At 32.7% G+C, this 15,702-nt stretch overlaps 2 protein-coding genes across 2 annotated transcripts; both read left to right on the forward strand.

Moving 5' to 3' along the window:
* Positions 1-2,996: 2,996 nt before the first annotated feature.
* On the forward strand, positions 2,997-7,464 carry LOTGIDRAFT_108617 (hypothetical protein; the record flags this gene model as incomplete). The annotated part of the gene is made up of 8 exons (XM_009066857.1): positions 2,997-3,041; positions 3,305-3,442; positions 3,963-4,109; positions 4,574-4,765; positions 5,239-5,502; positions 6,286-6,450; positions 6,574-6,726; positions 7,276-7,464. The coding sequence occupies 8 exons, from the start codon at positions 2,997-2,999 to the stop codon at positions 7,462-7,464; spliced, it is 1,293 nt and encodes a 430-aa protein (XP_009065105.1).
* A 1,416-nt stretch (positions 7,465-8,880) lies between these two features.
* LOTGIDRAFT_76757 (hypothetical protein) lies at positions 8,881-9,081 on the forward strand (the record flags this gene model as incomplete). The annotated part of the gene is made up of 1 exon (XM_009066790.1): positions 8,881-9,081. A coding segment is annotated over one exon (201 nt), but the record flags the coding sequence as incomplete, so codon positions are not given.
* Between the last annotated feature and the right edge of the window lie 6,621 nt (positions 9,082-15,702).

Below are 15,702 nucleotides of genomic sequence, written 5' to 3' on the forward strand. Positions count from 1 at the left end.
AATATGACATTTGGTTCCATTAAGATTCAACAAAAATGTGCAGTGGAAGTTTACATTGCTGGAACTGCAATAATAGTTGTTGTTTTTCTCACCAAGATCAGGAAATTTCATTCCATTTCTGAAAAGTGATTTAAATGGTCTTTGTTTCAACTGGTAGTAAAATTTTGATTCTGAAAATTTATATAATTTATGATTTAGATCTATCAAAATAATTAAACAACTATGTTTTAAACAACATATAGGGGGTAGAGATCTCATTTGATAATTGAATATAATTTTATTATAAATAATACGTCTAGGTATTGTCTCCAACATTTCAACAATTTATATTGTCATCATCACAACATTTCAACAATTTACATTGTCCTCATCACAACATTTCAACAATTTACATTGTCCTCATCACAACATTTCAACAATTTACATTGTCCTCATCACAACATTTCAACAATTTACATTGTCATCATCACACAGTTTCAACAATTTACATTGTCATCATCACACAGTTTCAACAATTTACATTGTCATCATCACACAGTTTCAACAATTTACATTGTCATCATTACACAGTTTCAACAATTTACATTGTCATCATCACACAGTTTCAACAATTTACATTGTCATCATCACACAGTTTCAACAATTTACATTGTCATCATCACAACATTTCAACAATTTACTATCTAAAATTGCTATTTTGACTAATTTTTGATTTCAGTTTTCAAAGAGAGAAGAATGTGAGATTAGAACAAGAAATCAAATTAGAACATTTGGAACAATTGATGGAAGAATTCGATCTTCATGATCCTGAAGATATCTTGGTGCCAGCAGAATCAGGATATTTCCCTCCTAAATTAGTGAAAAGAGTTCCAGGATGTATGAATGTCAAAGAGTTTCAGGATACTATTGCTAAAGTTCTAGAAACAGAAGAATATAATGATTACCTGGGCAAATTATTTACAAAGGTAAGTTTTGGCTTACTTGTCCTTTCTATGGTAAAGACTATATGAATTCTGTATAGATTTTGAGACATTGATGGATTTGATATAAGTGATAGATATATATACAATAAGTGCCAGATGATTTTTGTAATCTTTCCAATATCTATTTACCTGAAAACTCAATGACCATTCAGTTCATTATACTTTACAATACTTTAGATAGCCAATTATCTTTGTCAAGATATTTCTTACATCATTTCCCCCTCACCATTATATTTAAGTGGATATAATTATTGATGTATTTATATTATTATAGTTAGATACATCCTGTGATGGTTATGTAGACTGGGATGAATTCTGTACCTATATGTTATTATTATACCGAGAAAATGACTATATACGTAGTAAGAAAGAAATACCATTTCTACAAGAACCTAAAATTAGACATATAGTACCAAATAAGGTAGGCTTAATTCTATTAGTCCTTTGATTAAGCCTATAAAATCTTGAGTACAGCTTCAGAAATGTGGTGCTTTTTAGGCCATTAAAGTGATATACCTGTATAGTTATTCAGTTGACCACTGTATAGAGCTCAACTTTATTTAGTTTGATTATTAATTTCTAAATTACACAACTACATCCTTTTAGATCCAGGTATGTATTATTTACAAATATTTTATGTCCTATTTTTCTGCACCATGTGAGCTAATCAAGACGGACAACGCCATGCAGGGTACAATAAGGAAAATTTTGCCAGGACAGCGGTATCAGTCTGCTCTTTTTTTGATTTCCCACTGTCAACGGATCTTTAACATGCACAGCCTTTAGCACACTAGGCCTCAGTTTATTGTCCCATCCAAACAACTAGACGCTTTTTCCATGTCAGCCCCTCTTGCCTGCATAACTGACAGGGATAAACCGGGTTGAAAATCTGAAGGTATCATCTTGACCTATGCTGGGATTGAACTCTGGACCTTCAAGTTAGCGAGCAAACAAATATTTGTGAAACTTAATGATCACATATCTTTCATCAGAAAAAAGTCATACATGCTTTCTGAACACCAAGATTGCACTTTTCGTGTTTTTTTCTGTGAATCATTAAGTATGGATTGAAAATGAAGTTTTCCAGATAAAAGACACAGTACAAAGTACTCTTTCTTATTCTTGCATATTACTGTTAATTTTCATGGTTATCTTTATGATTTATATCATTTATATTAATGTTAGATTGTTTGTATGAATTATATATATATTCCCTGACATGTATATATATTATTTTCAGCAAGAACAAACTACTAGAATTTTGTCAATTGATAATCCAACCAGATTTGTAACGTTAAGTAGAGTAAGTTAATTTTTGCCAAATTGTTATGATTTTATTTATCAGGTCCCTATGTAATTTGATTTTTGAGTTGGTTTTCTTTTATGTATCTCATTACTTCAATATTGTTGCAAGAATGGTACGTTGTGGTAGATAAATTTTTCAAACTCATATTCAACAATTTTAATCTGTCATTGCAGAATTATCTCCCTTTAGTCTTCAGATTATTTAGTAAGTAGCCCAATGAATATTTTTGCTTGTATTGTAGGAAGGAGCTTTGTCAGTATGGAGTGTTAACATGCAGTTTGATAAATCTCACACTATACCAGAAGATGATGAGGAGAATCAGAAGAGAAGGTTTAAGATGTGGGTCACTGATGCTGTTTACATGCCTAACTGTCATAAACTAGCCATTTGCTCTACTAGTAGAGATATCAGATTTTATGATGTCTCTGCTACCTCCTTTTTTGAAGAGTTCCATCTTTTTGGTAAGTTTCATGGGTGTGAACTAGACTAGGGTGATTATCGATAGTATTTTTACTTTAAAGAGATTTTGCACCTATTCGCCCAACAGACAACAATCCAAATTGCAGCCAACTCCATATTAGGTAACCATGGTTACAAAACAGATCCCTACAAATGAATTTTGAAGAATTCCCATTTATCAGAGAAAATGAATTTCATTAGCTATTGTCTGTAATCGCTTATTCTTGTTGTTTTTTGTAATTTCAGCTATGACTGATGTGCCATATTGTTTAGATTACTGGTATGACCAAAGGGTGAGCACAATTTGTATATTGTTATTTGAGGATGACCATTATAATATTTCAATATTTTTGAATTGTTAAATGGAAAAAATGGTGGTGTGAAAGTCCAATAAATTTCGATAAATTATTGTGCCTCAGTGTTCCAGTCAACCCAGCTGTAGGGATAATCCAGGAAAGATCAATGCCAAGATGTTTGGCTTGTAGACAGGATCTTTCTTTCCTTTTTTCTTTAAACCATCTAAAATGACGTTTTCTTTGAATCATTTTAATTTCAGAATTCCAGTCGTAGTTCATTATTAATATTTGGTTTAGATAATGGTGATATTTCTTTATTAAAATTTAAAAAACCTGCTACTCAGTTATTTGAAACAACTTTTCTCAGTGAGGGTGGAGCACAGAAAATATTTATGCAGGTAAATCTGTTCATTCCTTTTTCATCCCAACTGTAGGTAGAGAAGTGTAGTAAAATTGTCATGAGGCCTTTTGTTCTCTGTGAGCTTTACTTTAACATTTTGTATACTTCTTACTTCATTATCAAATTTGACCAATCACTGATTATGTTACACCTTAGATTGAAGAAATTTACTAAATTGTCTTAAATCGCTAAATGGATGTTACCTTAGTGTTTTTTCATTGGGTGGCTCCACCTCCCATCCATGATCTGACGCAATTGCTGTGCACCTCCTGTTTGGGTCATAAATATTCAACCAATCAAAAGGGCTGTTCAATAAAGTTGTAAAGTTATGTAAAAAAAATGTAAAGTGTATTCTAACTATTCTTTGTTACACTTTGACTTTTTATAGTGTTTTTGTGCTGATATGTCAAAATTACACCAAACAAGATTTACTAAAGAATTATGTTAGATCATGGATGGCAAGTGTATTGACCTGCAGAAAAAACATAGCATTTTAATCATATTGACTTTTTTGACAGGATTTACCACAACATTCAAAATGGATGACACATAAAGTATTACCCAAGATTCATCCAGAAATGATACGACAAGTTCGATATTTACCTGATAATGATGCTATCATATCATCTAGTGGATCTTCACGATCAGCTGTAGTAATAGCAGACGTCAAAGGCTTAAAGAAAAATTATGTTTTCAGAATAGAGAAGGTAATGTCATCATTAAGTTAATAAATATCCTATATGAACAAAGGGGTGCCAAGTTGACAAACCCAATTGCACCTGTGGCATCGAGTGTTTCAAAGTGTGGGAATGTCCTATCCTACTTGTTTTTCAGATGCAAAATACATGATGAAAGCTAGTTTTGAATGAGGGTATTTAATTTAAACCGTCATAGATATGAAGGGATAGGGCTAACATGGAATAGGGTCATAAATCATGGATCCATGAGCTATAGGCTGTTCATTTCAAAGACAGATAAAGATCTAATTAGGGACCACTGTCAAGGCCAAAATTTTCTATCAAAGCACATAGCATTGTATTTCTCATCTTCTTCATCAAAAAGGATGATGAAAAACTTAATTTCCTTTCATTACATAATCAGTAATTAATATTTGATATATTTATTGCAGGGTGTAGAATGTTTTGATCATAATAGGAATCTAAATATTCTAGTAACAGGTAGTATGGATCATTATATTAGAGTGTGGAATCCCTATGTTACTAGTAAACCAACAGCTATATTATCAGGACATTCAACTGGTGTAATAGGAGTGGTTATACATGAATCATTTGCCCAAGTTTTTAGTTACTCTAAAGATGCTGTAAGTATAGAAAAAAATAGCAAAACTATTCCATCAATCAAAATCTCGTCCAAAGTATGCCATTATCAAGAGTAGAAGTTGTATAGTAGTGGACTCCTCCAAAGAGAAGTACCATCAGGTGTTTAAAAAAAAAGCATGGTCTGCTAATAGTAGGCCAATACCAAAATACAATCAGATCAATTTATGCCTGACCAAGCAAATCAGCAAACAGATTTATAATCTTTGTCTAGAAGAATTGATCTCAGGGAGAGTCTTGTCTACCAGTCATCAGCTTGTTAGTATGTAATACATGTAAACATGGCGAATAAATGATATCAGATAAGTCGTCTCTTCAAAAGGAATACAGAGTTAACAAACCTTAAAGTTGCAGAGTTGACTAACCCAGTTGTAGAGATGACATCATGTGTTCTGGTAGCGAGAGCTCTCTTTCAGAAAGTTGAAACTTTCTATATACATGATTATGTCTGTTACAGGTCATAAAAGTTTGGGATGTAAAAGAACAAACATGTGTTCAGACAATAGTATTAAAATTTCCAAGCAGTATACATGGTCGTATGCCAGAACATGGTCAGTTCCCTATCCACCTTCAACCAACACCACATAATAGTTTACTAGTAACTTGTAATGACTATATTGGTATGATGAAATTAGGTAAAGGTGCTGAACCTCAGAGTGTAATGCCATTGACACATGATACTCAATTGTGTTGTGCTATCTATAACCAATTCTTTAAACAGGTGAGTTTTTGTGTACATTACACTTGCTATGTCTCTCTCTATGATTTCAGATTAAAAGGTACCCTAAAAACTTTAGTACTTTAGTAGTTATCTGTACATTACTTTTATGTCAATAGATACAGTAACAGTGTGATTTTTCCTGTATAGTAGTTTGTTATATTGAATTAATTGAATCAGTGTGTGATTTGTCCTTTATAGCAGTGTGTGATATTGAAACTGGTAATGAAGCTATATTATATTATAGGTAGTAACAAGGTGTGATTTGTCCTGTATAACAGTGTGTGATATTGAAACTGGTAATAAAGTTATATTATGTTATAGGTAGTAACAGGGTGTGATTTGTCATGTATAACAGTGTGTGATATTGAAACTGGTAATGAAGCTATATTATATTATAGGTAGTAACAGGGTGTGATTTGTCCTGTATAACAGTGTGGAATAATGAAACTGGTAATAAAGTTATATTATATTATAGGTAGTAACAAGGTGTGATTTGTCCTATATAACAGTGTGTGATATTGAAACTAGTAATAAAGTTATATTATATTATAGGTAGTAACAGGGTGTGATTTGTCCTGTATAGCAGTGTGTGATATTGAAACTAGTAATAAAGTTATATTATATTATAGGTAGTAACAAGGTGTGATTTGTCCTGTATAACAGTGTGTGATATTAAAACTGGTAATAAAGCTATATTATATTATAGGTAGTAACAGGGAGTGATTTGTCCTGTATAACAGTGTGTGATATTGAAGCTGGTAATAAAGCTATAGTATATTATAGGTAGTAACAGGGTGTGATTCGTCCTGTATAGCAGTGTGGGATATTGAAACTGGTAATAAAGCAGTAGTATTTTCCAATGCCCATGGTGAAGAAGAGATAACTACCATGGTCTTTGATGATAATTGGAGAAGACTAATCACTGGTGCCAGAAATGGTAGCATTAAAGTAAGTGTACAGTTTTTTTTTGAAGATGAAGATTGAGATATTGTTGATTTTCAGTGACAAAGCAGAGAATACAAACCTCCTATGTTGATCGAAGTAAGTCATCACTTTTTACCCTCATTTTAGGTATGGAATTTTCAAAATGGACACAACCTCCATAAGCTAGAAGCTGCAGCTGATGCAGAAGTGACTGGTATATTACCTATTTTAGATAAACGAGTTATTATGGCTGTAGGTTGGAGTCAACAGATAACTGTATATGATGATTCAGACCAAGATGTGAGTATCCTTAATTTGATGCTCAGAGCTGCCTGGTGGTTTGGTTCCTGTAAAGCTTGAGTTTGGTAAGCTTGGTCTGTAAGTTGAAATGGGAAAAGTCACCATCATTCAGATGTGACAATAAATCGAGTGCCTTTTTGCTGCAGACTGTACATGTTAAAGAACATTCAACAATCGAAAAGAGATTATTTAAGACTAATATTGCTGTTCTAAGAAGCTTTCTCTCATAGCTTACTTTTTATTGTTGCACTTTTTTTTTAAGCCTATTAGGATCTTTGTTTTTTCCTATTACAATTCATTCTATCTGATGAATGAGTCTTAGAGGAATTGTTGTGTTTGATATTGAACTATTGATAATATTATTGGTGAAATGTTATAACAGATTCTTTGTCAACTCTGTGAGATATAGAGTATAGTTTTCCCTGGTGGCTCTTGATTCTGCACCTTGCAATCTACTGAAATTTAGACTATTATTCATTCAAAAGTTAAGTCACAGTATCGTAATCCATACTGGTGGTACTGGTGGATTCATTAAATTTTCTCTTATAGAATATGTATATACCAGCTAGTAATGATTGGAAAGGTGGACAGATCCACAAGGAAGATATATTAGCTATAGATAAATGTTCTCCCAGCTTTATCGCTACTGGTAGTTTTGATGGTGAAATTATCATCTGGGATATTGAAACAGAAAAACTCTTTATTAGGTTACGCAAAGGACAACCTCCTGATCTGTAAGTACCTATTGATGTTCTTTGAAGACCTTGCCTTTACTGATTATTAGGGTTTCAGTGATGGTCATGAATCTAAGCCAATGTGCACAAGAGTATAATGGTATTAGGTTGCAGTAATATATAATGAAAGGGGGCTGTAGCAAAGAATGTAAGAATGTTGAAACCTTAAAGTTTCCTGTCTGACCAGAGTGCCTGCTATCCAAACAAATATTTTAGTAAACAATTATCATGAGGTCAACAACCTGTGCGTAAGTAATCCTGGATTATACATTACTTCCAGATCTGATAAAATAGAAGATTTAACTTGTGCACCCTCTACAGCATCCAGTAAAAGTACCAGATCAAATTCTAAACACAGGAATACGCACAAATTAACAAAAGGGTAAGGATCTTAAATAGTCAGTAATTTAAGATGCACCAACATGACTGGAAATAACTGGACATCTAAAGCCACTACAAAAGTCTTATGACTATCATTATGATGGCCAGTACTTTGTTGGAAGTGGTGCAAAAGTTTGAAAACCACTGGGTATGGCATCTGATGTTCCCCTACTTTGACTGGGGATTTTTACCAACATAAATAAATTGCCAATCCATCTGCCCACAAAATAGCGGTTTTTCAACCAAACTTGAGAGGAAAGTATTGACGTAACACAGTTCATTTACATAGTTAAATCATACACTTTTTAACTGTTATTCTTACTTCTAATTTAATCTCATTTCTGTTTTCAGTCAAACAGCTCCTGTAGATAAATTAATGTTTCTGAGAGCCAGGGCTGCAGCAGCTAGATTTGATGAAGGTGCTATATTAGTTTCTAGTGAAGCTGGAGTGCTAAGATTTTGGAGTATTTACGGACAGAAAAAAGAAATTGGTAATAATTTTATATTATGTTATGTTATATAATTGCGAGTTATATTTATGTATCTTTGTATATTCTGGGTCAATAAATAATACATTTCAGTCTATCTAGGTCATTGCAATAAATGACACATTTCAGTCTATCTAGGTTATTGCAATAAATAATACATTTCAGTCTATCTAGGTTATTGCAATAAATGACACATTTCAGTCTATCTAGGTTATTGCAATAAATGACACATTTCAGTCTGTCTAGGTTATTGCAATAAATTATACATTTCAGTCTATCTAGGTTATTGCAATAAATGACACATTTCAGTCTATCTAGGTTATTGCAATAAATGACACATTTCAGTCTATCTAGGTTATTGCAATAAATGACACATTTCAGTCTGTCTAGGTTATTGCAATAAATGACACATTTCAGTCTATCTAGGTTATTGCAATAAATGACACATTTCAGTCTATCTAGGTTATTGCAATAAATGACACATTTCAGTCTATCTAGGTTATTGCAATAAATGACACATTTCAGTCTGTCTAGGTTATTGCAATAAATGACACATTTCAGTCTATCTAGGTTATTGCAATAAATTATACATCTTGGTCTATCTAGGTATTTTACTTGTATGTTATCGGTTATTTGTATGTATCTTGCATGTTATTTGTATGTATCTTGCATGTTATTTGTATGTATCTTGCATGTTATTTCTATGTATCTTGCAGGTTATTTCAATGTATCTTTCAGGTTATTTCTATGTACCTGATAATGAAGATGAATCAGTATTAGGTATGTGTGCTCGATATAATGATTCAACTATTGTAACTGGTGATACACATGGTGATATCAAGATATGGAATATCAAAAACTACTGCACTAAACCACAAGAAAAGGTAAACATCATAAGCACTTATAGCATGTTTTGCATTTTAAATGTGATAAATAGTCCATGAAACCACAAAAATTTATCAGTTTTTCACAGGCATTTGTTGTCTACTTAAGATCAATATTGTGATATTTGAATTGAGAGTTATTCACTAAACCAAAAATGCTTTGTTATAAAGTTAAACATAGCTGAACATCTCAGCTCAGTTGTCTGAAGATCGCAGAGTTTGAAACTCAATGATTCAAATTCTGTTTTAGTATTTTTCTAAATCGCTCCATAATTAATGTAATGAGCACTATTTTAACAGTGAAATATTTTGTCATAAATAAATTTTAATTTTATGAAATATAGAGAGTTAAAAGTAAGCCACCATTAGAAGCCCATTGGAAAGGACATGATGGATCAGTAGTAAGTGTAGACTATATTGATCATGATGATGGTGTATATATATTGTCAGCGTCTACTGATAAAACTGCTAGATTATGGTCCACTAAAGGACATTATATTGGTACATTTGGTCAGGTAAATATGTAACTTTGTGTATGTACCAGGGGTTCTATTACCAGTGCTGTTTATTTACGGAAGTAATCAAAAGATATAACATACAATATTAACACCGTGATATTTTGTAAGTGACAATTTTTTTAATGCACTTTAAGAATCAATGTGCAAAACAGAAATACATAATTTTAATACAAACAAATAGCAAAATTTTGGATACAGTATTATTTAACAGTATATAATGTTGTTATTTCTCCTTTAGAAACAACCGTGGGATTTGAAACATCCTTCCACTTGGATGCATCCTAAAACACCTTGGAGTATTTTAGATGAGGAAAATCTAGGTTAGTCAGTATTATATGATATTTTATAATATTAAATTTCACTATTTGAAAGCAACCTTCTAACTGATTCTGTACCTCGTTGCTTCTGTTTCTTATTAAACGACTGGTAAATGTGTAAGTGAGGGGACATCTCTTTAGTCAGTGTTAAATAGATTTGGATACAACAGTTGTAATTTTGGATTCCGCTGGAAGCGGAAGTATAGATATTGCCAGTACTGACGATACTAGGCATATCTGAAAACTTCATATTTTCCATCATAGTATCTCAGTATACAGTGAATACCGCTCAAGCGTCCACCTTTATTAAGCAATATGCGACCGCAATAAAGTCCACTCTACAACTCTGAAATATAATAATTGAGTGATAAGCGACCACCTTCAAGGCTACGCTACCAGTGACAATGTATTTACACTCCCTTGTATATGAAGAAGTCATTTCATTGTCTAACTCTAAGTTAATGGAATCCAGTGTGATTTCATATAATTGCCTGTACGTGATAAACCTAGAACTTGACTGTGGTGTATTACTAGTATATAAGTATTAAACTTGTTAACTGTTAACTTGTATTATAAATTGATGCTTAAAGGCAAATGATATTACTCAAGTCATTTGATATTTATAATGAACTTGTGGAACATCCTGATTGTCAAATGAAGAAATGTAAATGCCAATGGGATATCTTACTGGGAAATAAGTACAAATAATTTTCTAAGACGCCTAGGTTTTATATGCATTACTTTCTAATGCTGGTGGGGCATTTCAAAATGGGTAACTCCATTAAGTAATTGAAAAGAGACAATTTGCAGTCTTAAAGAAATTTTGCTTTCATTATCGTAATGTAAAGTGCACAGAATATGCACAAAGATCTTGGGTTTAGTTTATTCTGCCCATTCCAATATCAAAACCCAGATCTCTAGCTTTCAAAAATTTTCTTTTTTTTTTGATTTGATAAATTTACCAAAAAGGACAAATCAATATTTTGAAGCTCGTAAAATGCTGCTATAAAACCATCAAATTGGTGATGATTTCCCTTTTATCTAGATGATGACATGCAAGTGAATTTAGATCAAGAAAACACCACATTAACAGAAGGTGATACAGTAATATCAGAATATGATGAGCTATCAGTAGTAGATGATGATGCTACAGATGGAAGGCCTGACACTATTGATGTTACACACCCTAATGCCGAGGTATATCAGTCAGTTGTGCTGTATCTTTTAGTTAGCCCATTGCTTTACACGATAAAATTACACGTAGCTCCCTTTTAGATTGTCAGGGAAGTCACCACAAACTTTGCAGACACATGTTATAGGTAACTCCTTCGATTTCATCTCGACACTCCTTTAGGCTTGTCAATCAAGGTGACTTATTTGCTTAAACTTTGTACTTGGGAACAGGAGATCTGTACCGAAGTGCTCATGATATCTTGTAGCTACAGTACCACGTTACAATACAAATGGAAGTATAGCCAACATTACAAACAATTCAGATGATAACAAAAATTATTATTGTCTCCCATAGTGTCCTTTTTCCGACCAAACAAACACATATCCCTTTTAGATTTGCACTAAGCACTATTCACGCACCTTTTAGTTTAATTGCACTAACTTCATGCACTGTTTTGCACCTAGATTCGACCACAAACCATTAGTGTGAGCACCAAAGCTAGAGTAAAAACTTCTGAATTTCCAAGGGATAAGAGACTACAGTATAGATCTCAGACGTATCCTACAGGATTTGATAAATCAGATCCAACTAAGGTAGCTCTTTATATGTATATATTGAGATAATAGGCACGTATGAGATTGAAATGGTGATTTTGATTAAAAGCTAGTCGAGAGGGAAATATCAGATTTTCAACCAAGTTTATCCTTCATAAATTTGGATTGGATTGTATAAAGATCTTTTGTGCTTCAGGGTATGCAACAAGTTAATGATCCCTCAACTGTACAGAGATGATGGACATGTGTTGCTGTACTGACAATGGTATTCCCGTCGCACATTGCATGTCATTGCTTTATAAACTCCATGTATATTCTGTACAAACTTCAATATTTTTATATCAGCATAGGAATTTTAGCATCTTGATCTGCTGTGATGAAATTCTTATATACCATTTTTGTAGACATTCCTTGGAATGAAAGCAGAAAGAGACTTTGCTAGAAAGCAGCAGGATAGAAAAGGTAGAAGAAACCATTATGGTGAAATCAACTTTCAGGAAACTTCCCGATTTGGTAAAATTTGTTCACCATTTCAAGCATTGCAAACCCCTGTGAGTGTCAAGTCAATATATTAAAAATTTAGTCAAAACTATAAATTTCACAATTTTATGTCAACTTCATTCAAATGTAGACAAAAAGGTATTAAGGTAAGAAAATATAAATATACGTAAAACAAAAAGTTAAGCGCCACTAACTTTAATTCAGTATTTCTGGGACGTCGCGTACGTCGAAGAGACCCTCCTGTACAAACTGTAACAGAATTTGATGCACAATTGCATCAGGAGTTGCAAAAAAATTCCTCAACAGGACATTCAAAGACTGATACGTAGCATGCCTGATAGGGTTGCTGCTGTGATTAGTGCTAATGGGTCATACACTCGCTTTTGAATAAACACTGCTTTTAACCTAACATAACTTATACATACGTGCGGCTTATATTTGCAATTATATGGTATGTGAATTTCAAGTTGAGATATTATGTATTGTTTTATTTTCATTACCATTTATGTTTCAGGATGTTCCAGTTATAGAAATTCCTAAAAATTTACCTCTTAGTGAAAGAATGTTAAGCAAGGGTTATACTAGTGATAATTTAACAGTGGAAAAACTCAAAACCATGGACTTTTCTCATGGAGTGCCAGAAACTCTCGAAAATGAAGAACATCCCAATATAATGAAACCTGGCAGTCGTAGAACTTCAGATGAAAAACATTATGCTAAATTACCGCCAATAAAATCAGGAAGGTGGTCGCGGCTGTCATCAGCTAGTAAATCTAAAAAATTACCAACACTATCTTAGTTGGCTGATGAAGGAGCTCATCTTTTGCTTTCGGTAGGTTTAATAGCCCGAACTCGGGCGCTTAGTTCCCCTACAATTCACTAAGTAAGTTTCAAATATGGAATGTTGCTGAACTGAACTGTTTGGCATTAACTGTGAAAAGTGATCCGAATAGCTGATATTGAGTTCTTTAGGCTGGCGAAGACGTAAAACCCAGCTCCCTACATCATGTCTGATTCCAATCGCAGTAAAGCAGAGTTTACCATTTTACCTTACTATATTTAATCAATACGATATTGGTAATGTGTAAGATCTTCAGATACATATGAATGGACACGATGGTGCTCTGGGTCAGGCTTTACAACAAACTTAATTTGTGATATTTTAACAATAACTGTTATAAAGCATTCCGTGATTTTAAATGAAAAAAAAAAGTGACTACTTATTTTGTTATGAATATATTTTCATGTCGTCCATTTTATATGATATATTTTGTTATTATATATGTATTTTTGTTAAGTTTTTATATGAATTATGACAAAAAATCTCTTTTAATGGTTGTGAAAACACTTATTATTAAATATTTTTATATATTTCCATTCATACTGCCAGTTACAGCAATTCAAAATGCACAAAAGATAATGGCGCTCGATTCTATAGTAGCACAGGCCTACAACTTTCAATGGGTTAGGGTTATTTTAAACAAAGAGCAGAAGACAATATTATTAAGCACTCTGTAATCGCCCAGTCAAATCTAGCGTTTGAAGGTAGTGTAGCAATTTGTGTCCAAAAAATATACCTTTTTTGGACAAAGAAATGATTTTTTATGTGCTCACTTAAAAGCAGTCTGACTTGAAATAGTACATCGTATTTTGACAGGATTCTTCATACGCTCCTTGTAGATCTTCTGATAAGACAACCACAAACTCGTTCAGGAAAACAAATCTAAGGAAAAAGACGGTTGTAAACTTTTGATCATTCTCGATGACTCCAATGAATATCAGCTTTATGGTAGATTTAAAATTAAATTTATTGATATCATTCAACACTTGGGATTCACAGAATGATATTGTATAGCCGAACCAACATGACATTCATAGCAGATACTCGGCAACTGTTCTAGACATCGCATTGGTAACCGTTTGAATGTTTGCCCTCGATTACCGTAATTTTACTAGTGTTTCAAGCAGGGGACTTGGAAAGGTAGGAAAGCTATTTGAATAGGGAAGTGGGAATAGTGCATGTAGAAACTACATTAATGTCTCCGACAAACAAAGCTGTTAAGATTCCTAAATGCAAGAGAGCTAGAACGTTGAATCATTAAGTTAAAATACGGCAGGATTAAACTTGAGAATGTCCACAATATTTAACAGTATCGTCGTAAAATGAACTCGAAAGGGGTTCTCTACAGCACACATCGAATGGTCAGAATACAAAGATTGCGTATTCCGATGACACTTCGGCACATTTTGTAACATGGGTATAATCCAGAAAGCTAATAGTGACTCTGAACAATTAATACTGTAATTTTATTGAGAAGAGTTAATAAGTATGTATTAATTTTGATGGACTAAGAGGAATTTTAGTTAATAATTAATCTCAATAATACCAGGCCAAATCGATGCAATGAAGGAAAGTCAATTTCCGCATAAGTGAGATTTTAATATTGTTATTGTATAAGTCTCTGATTAATAGCCTGGAGATAACAGTACAAACACATGCCCCAACTCTTATAAAATATTCTCACTGTTAAATAGTGCTCAATACATCAATTGTACAGCGATATAGAAATATTTCTATATTCAATATAAAAATAAAAGAACAAAAAAATAAATGCAAACAAACAACCATGGATAAATGAAATAAACTATTTTTTTTATATTTCAAGCCGCTCCTGAGCTACAATTCGTAGCTCGTTAAAATTGTCTCAACTATTGGACTCAAAATTCAGTAGACGAATAATTGTTTCCTCGAAAAATTCAAAAAAGTGATAAGGCTACCAAGGGAGAAAGTTGTTTTGACTGTCTTCTTTAGATTAATTAGTTGCTAAAATAGCGATGTAATTCTCATTAATTTTATTTTATAGAAAGGTTTATTTCTAAGATAATGAATCAAAGTGGGAATAAAGACGTATGCCATATGTTATGTTCTTTGCTTTAATCGATAGACATTGTATATTACATTTGAAATTCTGTAAGCGTCACGATTTGAGCAGCAGTGTTTCTATTGGCTGAAAGACAATGCAGCATAATCAAATGACTATTCCAACTTATATATTAATTCCAATTCATTCTTCACTCTTTCATTATTTCCTTTAAGCTGTTACAGAACAATTCCTCACTTCTGTTTAGTTCCAGGAACCATTCTGCAGTGATTTCTGATTAATTTAAACTCGCAGGTGAGATTTACAGCATTATATTCATTTCATTTTTCATAAATAACGAAATTATGTCTCTTGAAATTCCCTAGACAGAAAAAAATACGCAATGAAAAAATGTATCTACTCATTAGCAATATGAACATTTTGACAAGTGAATTGGTTCAAATTGATATTTAATCAAATTATTTGTCAGAAATTCAGATTATGTAAGAAAAGAATTGATTTTGTGCGATTTTCTGTTTAAATATTCAGACGAAAATTGTCTAA

This window comes from Lottia gigantea, assembly GCF_000327385.1.
Source record: "Lottia gigantea unplaced genomic scaffold LOTGIsca_8, whole genome shotgun sequence".
NCBI lineage: Eukaryota > Metazoa > Mollusca > Gastropoda > Lottiidae > Lottia > Lottia gigantea.